Here is an 8,355-nt window from a genome sequence, read left to right as displayed (position 1 = left end):
ACCAATTGAGTCTAATAACAGATTAAATGCCATGTTGAGGCTGTCATTTTTAGCATCTACATGGATGTTAAAATCACCCACAATGTCTTTGTGTGCTCGGTCGCCGTTCCCGGAAATGTAAAATAAAGATCATTTTTTGAATTTTGACCACTCTGAGCCCAGTCTTTTTCGGCCGCCAAAAGAATGCAAAGGACTAAATTGAATACCCCCCTGCTCTGTGTCCAGGCCAACCTCCGAGTTCCTCCTCTAGGTTGACACCCTGAACTGTCCTACTCTGCTCAGGAGCTGGGCTGACTACTTCAGTTGTCATTTATTGTTTGTTGGCCTTTCCTGCTCCCTGTTTTTGGTCATGTTTATGATTCTTTGTCACTGGGCCGGTGACCCTGTGTTTTATGTTATTATTAATCTTTGATTTCAACATGGTTTTTTACTGTTAGTGTTTTGGTTTCTGTTTTGTATTTCTAGCTCCCTAAGTTCTGTAGTATTTCTTGGGTTTTGTTCCTGTGCCCCTCATATTTAGTGTAGGTTCTCTCCATGTTTATTTTCTTGTTCCCCAGTCAGTCGTGTCTCATGTCAGTCCTGTCCATGCGCTCCGTGTTCACTCTGTTCAGTCTCAAGTCCGTGCCTCTGTGCCTGTCCCATGTTTCCTGTTTTATTTTGATAGTCCCTTTCCTGTGTTCAGTGTTTTGAGTTTTGCTTTTCCCCTGTCTGGTTACGTCTGATTAGTCCCAGCTGTGTTTCCACTTGTTACCCACCCTCTCGTTATCCTACCTGTGTATTTTAGTCCTCAGTCTTCCCCTTTCTCTGCCCTGTTATACCCTCTCATTGCTGTGTGCTACTTTTGTGGTTTAACTTGGTAAACTCCTAGTCTCCAGCTTCTTCATTCTTCCTTCTCTGTTTCCAAGTTTAGTCTCCTAGTTTCTAGTTATTATGTTCTGTTTCCTGTATTTTGACATACATTAAAAGCTGCCTCTTTTAGTTCATCCCTCCGTGTTCTGAGTCTTGCGTTTGGGTCCAATCTCCTGCTTGCCACACAATAAACATGACATTTTTGTTAAACTTGGTCTTGGTATCCTGCATTTCGAGACCTCATCCTACACACTCCACATTATGAGATCCTAAATCTTAGTATTCAGGGGACAAAAGAGTAACAATTCTAACAGATACATAAATTATATAGACTGATGATCTATAATATAAATCTTGTCACCGAAGGATGCAGGTACAGTTTAATGCTTTGAAGCTTCTGAAACCTATGTCATCACCAAGATAACATAGACTTCAGGGGCAAAACAGCGAGACATAGTAGTGACAGAATCCTTAAAGATATACGGAAGAAATGGCAATGAAAACAAAGTCAAGAATTGAGAATTGGAGAATAACTTCAGGTCTTCCTGACATTATCTTGTTCTCAGGTTTCATTGTTTTACCTGTTTACACACTTTATTCCACAGAGACAGAAAAGGAAAAAGCAGGGCTGCAAGCAGAAGTTAAGAGCGAGAACCAGAAAAAACTAAATCAATGGATGTTAAGACAAGAGGACATAAAGAGAGGGATGCAGCAGACAGGCACACTCTGATGATCCATCATGGCTGAACGCAATCCCAGCAGTGACAGGGTTTAGAACAGGACTCCCCGGAGTCTAGACACTGGTGTTGGTGAGGATGCAGCCTGAGGTTTGGATGGAGCTCTGAGGCGATATGGAGATGGGGAGAAGGTGGGCTGCATGAATGAGAGTCTAAAAGGGAGAATGGCAGAGAGCACAGATTTAAACCAATCAAGGTGGAGGCTGATTGGCTCAAAGAAGCCAGACAGGATGATGACTGTTCTAGAGTCATGATGCCAATGTGGAGATTGACTGTGTGGGAAAGTGGTAGTGATGCAGATGAGTGAGCTTCATAGTTGAAAAATATTATTTGAAAAAATAAATGGGTAGTTTAAACAATGAGTTCTTGATCTCAGCTTGTCAGTTGGTCACTTTTTAATATGCTGGGAAGTGTTCCACATCAGCATAATGCAGTTTCAGGAAGCATTACATGATGTGAAAGAGAGGCATGTTGTGCATTAAGATAGAACTTCATCTTTTTGCACACTGTCTAGAAAATTGTTTCCCAACAATAATTTTTTGGTTTATTAACAAACTTTCTAAAAGTCTAAGTTAGTCCCAAACATTTTACTTTGGTGACGCTGTATGAGTCGTTCTTTTAAAAGGTGTGAATCTTTAGTAAAAGTATATTATAGTGATGCTGGCTATAAAATGGGCAGTGTGTTATCAGCATTTCTCAGACAAAAAAAAATAGTGGAAGGACAAAACAGGAAAACTAGTCAACAACTTTTTCCTTCAAGTGAGAAAATTGGATATTTGCATTTTGCAGACTTGAGATAATTCACAATCATCTTTTTAAGAAAAGATTCCTCACTGAAGCATATTTTATGTATATTCTGGTGCTTAAACAAAAAGCTCTACAAAAATTCCCCAAAGTTTAAATGATGCCAAAATACTGAGATGTTTTTGGTGCCTTTCATTAAAGATGCTTTTGTTGAAGCTTACTCCTGTGTTAACACTAGACACATTAACTCTCTAAGTTTTCATCAGTGACAACCCAAACCGTAGGCCCAAACGCTAGTCCTAGGTTTTGGAGAAAAGCAAAAGCTCATCTTTTGAGAAAATGAAAATAATTTGTGTGCAAGTTGGAAGTTTTTTCTTATTATTTCAAGTTTTGACAGTCTTGTATGCAAACTAAAATCATGTATTCTTTTTTTTTTCTTAGAATTTCAGAATTTTTATATTATTCTCAGAATTATCAGAAAACAATCTGAATTCTGACAAAATAATTTCAGAAATCTGACATTCCCAGATTGGAGGAGAATTAGTTACACTGAAAAACAATGGGGGGGATCTTTTTTTCCCCAGAATTCCAGAAAATCATCGGAATTCTGAGATTAATGTCAGAAATTCTACAAAAAGGATTATGACCACTATAAAAAAACAAAAAACAAAAATGTGGGGGGCTTGGAATCTTTTTTTTTATTTTTATAAAGACTGTGGTTTCAGTCACTTTTTGGTTTGGGTTAGACTCTTCCTTCCCACATCCTATCACAATATTAAACAAATAAGGAGGTAAAATGTTTTCCCTTCTTCACTGACCACCTCCTGTGCAATAAAGATATTACTGCAGACTATATCTGGCTGTGGTCTCAAATTTTGTATTTAGACTATCACGGGACTTCCGCTAGAGCAGGGCTGCCCAATCCCAGTCCTCGAGAGCTACTATCCTGCAGCTTTTAGATGCATCCCTACTCCAACACAGCTGAATCAAATGGTTTGATTACCTCTTCAGCATGCCATCGTGTTTGGCAAAGGCCTGATAACAAGCCATTCATTTGATTCGGGTGTGTGGGAACAAGGATGCATCTAAAAGCTGCAGGACAGTAGTTCTCGAGGACCGGGATTGGGCACCCCTGCGCTAGAGTATATCATACTAATGTCTATATTTATTTAAGTCACTTCAGCAATTTTCCGATCGACTGCAGTTTCACTCATTTGATTAAAAGAACTTGGTTGGATACTGCTGTTTCATGCTTGGATCACTTTTTCACACAGATATTGAACACAGCACACCTGCAGTACTTAATACCACCACATCAGTGATGTATGATAACATACCAAAGTGCATATCTATGTACACAAATAAATCATAAGACCCATAAGACATATTTGCACAAATGCAGGAACTTTCAAAGTTTGATCTCACACACTTTGGTCACCTGAAGTATCATACTTCTGAGCAGGTACTTTGCAACTGAGAGCAAAAAAACCAGAGAAAGTTACATCTGATTTTGCATTTCCTTCAAAGCCTCTATTGGTGATCAGCCATAGTTGAACATGCCCATATCCCATGCACATAAAACAATATTATCTGTTGGTTATTTTAACCAAAGCAACAGTTTTGCTCAGGCATGTGTGCATGGAACATGTTCGGGGCCTAACATTTGCATGTTTGTGTGTTTTATGCTGTAAGGAGTGCTGCAGAAGTGACTGATGGCTCACAGTACTTTGTGCTGCTGATGATCACAGACGGCGTCATCTCAGACATGGCTCAGACTAAAGAGGCAGTTGTCAATGTGAGTATACATAGCACACTACACACAGAACATTTAATTGAATGTAGAGGCAGCACATCAGTGGGATCCACATCAACCCAAGACAGGTGATATGATGTGTAAAGTCTTGTATAATAGCATATACTGTGATGAACGCAGCTATCAAGTCTGAAAAGTGTTTGTTAGTAAGAAAGTGCCTGCTTTTTCAGAAGTCCTTTAGATTTAAAATGGCCTGGCCTGTATTTGTATAGTGCTTTTCTAGTCCCTAAGGACCCCAAAGCGCTTCACACATCCAGTCATCCACACATTCACACACTGGTGATGGTAAGCTACATTGTAGCCACAGCCACCCTGACAGAAGCTAGGCTGCCGGACACTGGTGCCACCGGGCCCTCGGACCACCCTCTGACCACCACCAGTAGGCAACAGGTGAAGTGTCTCGCCCAAGGACACAACGACCGAGACTGTCCAAGCCGGGGCTCGAACCGGCAACCTTCTGATTACAAGGCGAACTCCCAACTCTTGAGCCCGGCTCAATCGTGGCTCAAATATGAACAGAAATAAAAAAAAATGGGGGGAAAAAGAAGAGGAGGAAAAAGTCAGAAGTTGATTACCTCATGTAGACTTACCAGTCACAGCTGTAAGCGCTGACATAAACAAAGTCAGGCTTGCCTCAAATCACACTTGGAGGAGTACATGTGGAGTACCAGAGGCCTGAGAGCTTCAGGGTTCTGCACAGTATCTTTGCTGTTCCCAGGACTGCGCTCTTCTGGACAGAGATCTCGGATGTCATTCCTGAGATATGCTGGAGCCACTGGCCCAGGTCACTGCCTTGTTTACCACAAGCACCACTTTTGCCTTCACCCTCCATATCTTCTTGAGCTCCTCTCTCAGCCTTTGGTATTTCTTGAGTTTCTCGTTTTCCTTCTTCTTCATTTTGCTATCATTTGGTATAGATAGATCTATTACTACACCTGTCTTCCTCTGCTTGTCCACCACTTCTCTTTCCGGTTGGTTGGACATTACTAGTTTGTCCGTCTGTATTTGGAAGTCCCACGGGATCTTATTCGGTCATTCCCAACCATCCTGGGGCACATATCCCATTATCACTTCAGGACTTCCAGGCTATGCTCGGCACTGATGTTTTTGCTGTTATGTGCTGGATTGTCTCAGAGGCATCTTTACACAGCCTGCACCTGGGGTCTTACCTGGTGTGATAGACCCCAGCCTCTATGGACCTTGTGCTCAGAGCTTGTTCTTGTGCTGCTATGATCAGTGCCTCTGTGCTGTCTTTCAATCCAACTTTGTCCAACCACTGGTAGGATTTCTAGATGTCAGCCACTTCCTCTATCTGATCACACAGTTTTTTTTTATTGGTATGTGTATGTGTCTAAATTATTAGGGATCAACTAGGTAGTTAGTTTAACCATTGCCATGACTAGCATGCAATGTAGAGAATCTCAAAGTTGTACTGATCAATATTAAAACGAATAATAACGGAAATATGGAATGTAAGTATTCTCTGTGTTACCCCAGGCAAACTGGCTTTTTGTGAAGTTAATGGAAGAGAACAGATGGCTGGATGGATGGAAAATATTTTGATTTACACATACTGTGGTTAACTACCAAGTGTCTGATCGACAAAATGTGTTTGTATTGGACTTAAATTAGATGCTACTGCAGAAGTAAGAGAAACAGGCAGAGACAAAGACTGGTACTAATTCCATAATGTTCTGGAAAAAAAAAACCCACAACTGAAGTTCAGTCAAGCTGTATCAGGTAAAGCTAGCTTTTCACTGGTATGCCATTCTGTATATTGCTGCATTACTGTGTAAAACTGTCTTTCAAGGAGTGGGGGAACTGTAATCTGTCTCGTATTCATTCTATGCTCCTTCCACAGGCAGCCTCTCTGCCAATGTCTGTCATCATAGTAGGAGTGGGCCCTGCTGAGTTTGATGGTAAGTACTTGTGTGTGACATGGAAGAGGGGATGTGCTGAGTACTTTCACGCTGACAGATACATGTCAGAGACGTCATTATTTGTTTCACAAATACAATCGAGCATCTGTTTCTTTGCTGTGCTCCATTATGTAGCACTGTTAAAACCAACTGTTAAAACCAACCTTGCAGGAGCAAAGCACATTCCAGCCTATATAGTTTGTATTCCAGGGCACAAACCTCATTGGTTCCTACTTACAGTATATGTCTGTAATATCATTCAGTTCTCCACATGGTTTAATCATTTAAAATGGAGCTGTAGTAACCCACAGAAAATGTCAGCCTCAGTACATCCAAGGAGATAAAAATGTCCCAGTGGAAAACCCAACCTATTTAAAATGAATACCAAATACAAACCGGCATGAAAAGTCAAATGGCTCCAGGACATTACAAGAAATAATTAAATTTGGGCTCTTGAGAGAAAAAAAAATTACAGACATGTGGTTCCAAACGAGATCAGAGATTTTCCTTATTTCCTCCTTTTCCTCCTGTTCCTCATGTTCTTAAATGTTTTTGGTTAATCACAGCAGAGCATTTCCTGAAGAAAATGTCCTGTGACTGCTGTAAAGCTGACTGAAGCAAATAGAAATATGTATGTGTGTGTGTGTGTGTGTGTGTGTGTGTGTCTGTATTTGTTAATGTGTGTGTATAATGTGTGTGCTTCACAGAGCAGGTTCACATTTTTTATTTTTGGTCTTGGACAAAGCCTCACAGACATCCGTCCAGAACTTTTGTATTTTGGGACAGGACCAAAACAAGGTGGCCTCTGCCAATTTACATCTTTCGCACGTTGGGTCAATCAGAGGATACATCTTTGCCAATTTCGATTTGCTGAGATGGACCCTATGCACTATTTTAAACTGCAGAAGGCAATGTCTTGCACACATGGAGGACGAGTGAATATTACTTAAAACATTGCCCCAGTCTGCTTCAGCAGGATCGCTTAATTGCAGACATAGAAGAAGAACCCAGGCGCAAAATCAGAACAAGTATTGATGATATGGCCTTTTTCTTAGCTGGGTTAAAACACATAATGTCATCCATTACATCATTAGGGGTTTATTTGGGAACCCTGGGATAGAGCCTGAAAGAAAGTGTCGTATTTGTAGATACCTAAAAAAACGAGAGGGGGGTAAGTTGTATTTATTAGTCAGCTGTTCAAATGAGGCAAACGATCTTTTAAAGATCTCAGCCCTCGCCTCTGCTAGCCCTGAAATGTGGCATCAGACATTGAAGGGGAAAAAACATAGTTGGAAGCTACTGGGCTGCCTAAGCACATCTTCAGAAGAGCAAAATGTTTTCTAAACTGAAAGCAAATCTGGATAATATTATTAACTACAGGATTCTCAATTGTCAGGCTTTTGGGTAACGGGATAGATGCACCTACGACAGACAATAGCAAGAAAGAACCAGAAGAGAGCTTCTCCATTTCTACCCATACGGGTCCGCTGCAATCGTGCTGATAGTGCAGCCAGTAGGTCAGACAGCGTAACAGCCCAGTAATAATAACAGAAATTCGGTAGAGCCAGGCCTCCGTCTTGCTTTGACTTTTGCAGATGTGTTTTATGCAAACGTGGTTTCTTATTGTTCCAAAGGTATGATGTAATTGCAGAGTCCAATTTCTTAAAATAAGCATTCGGAATGTATAAAGGGAGGCTTTGAAACAGATAAAGATATCTGGGTAATACAGACATTTTAACTACATTCACTCTCCCAACTAACGAGAGATGAAGCGGCGACCATTTTGACAAGTCTTGTTGCATACTGAGGTGTAACTTGGTAAAAATTTCTTTAAAGAGATCACTGAAGTTTTTCATCACAGTTATGCCTAGATAGACAAAACTGTGCGTTGCAGTCTTGAAGGGAACAGTAATGTTCGCTAATGTGGAAAGAGGCATATTTAGAGGCAGTAATTCACTCTTGTGTAGATTCAATTTATAGCCTGACACAAGCCCAAACGTATCAAAAAGTTCAAGAATGTAGGGAATTGTTACCTCAGCCTTGGACACAAACAGCAGGAGATCATCGGCATAGAGAGATTTTTAGTTTTTGCTCAGTGCCATATCGCGAAATGCCTTGAATAACATGACTACTTCATATAGCTATTGCCAACGGCTCAATAGCTAATACAAAAAGGAGGGGGCTGAGGGGGAAACTTCCAAACCCAAATCTTTGCAAGGCCTCAAATAGATATTCCCATTCTACTCTAACTAGTACAACACACAGTGAAATGTTTTTTCCGGCTAAAAAGTAC

The 8,355-nt window shown here is 40.7% G+C and overlaps 1 protein-coding gene across 1 annotated transcript in view; it reads left to right on the top strand.

The window, feature by feature from the left end:
* The window catches only part of LOC102211551 (copine-9), a 189,663-nt gene that overhangs the window by 162,037 nt on the left and 19,271 nt on the right, over nt 1-8,355 (top strand). Inside the window, exons 18-19 of the mRNA XM_013909198.1 lie at nt 4,023-4,125; nt 6,005-6,062. Coding sequence (XP_013764652.1) covers nt 4,023-4,125; nt 6,005-6,062 — 161 coding nt within the window. The remainder of the gene's footprint in view (nt 1-4,022; nt 4,126-6,004; nt 6,063-8,355) is intronic.

The sequence above is a fragment of the Pundamilia nyererei genome, unplaced genomic scaffold (assembly GCF_000239375.1).
Source record: "Pundamilia nyererei isolate P.nyererei 1_Seehausen unplaced genomic scaffold, PunNye1.0 scaffold00021, whole genome shotgun sequence".
In the NCBI taxonomy this organism is placed as follows: domain Eukaryota; kingdom Metazoa; phylum Chordata; class Actinopteri; order Cichliformes; family Cichlidae; genus Pundamilia; species Pundamilia nyererei.
This window is presented reverse-complemented; position numbering and strand designations above follow the sequence as displayed.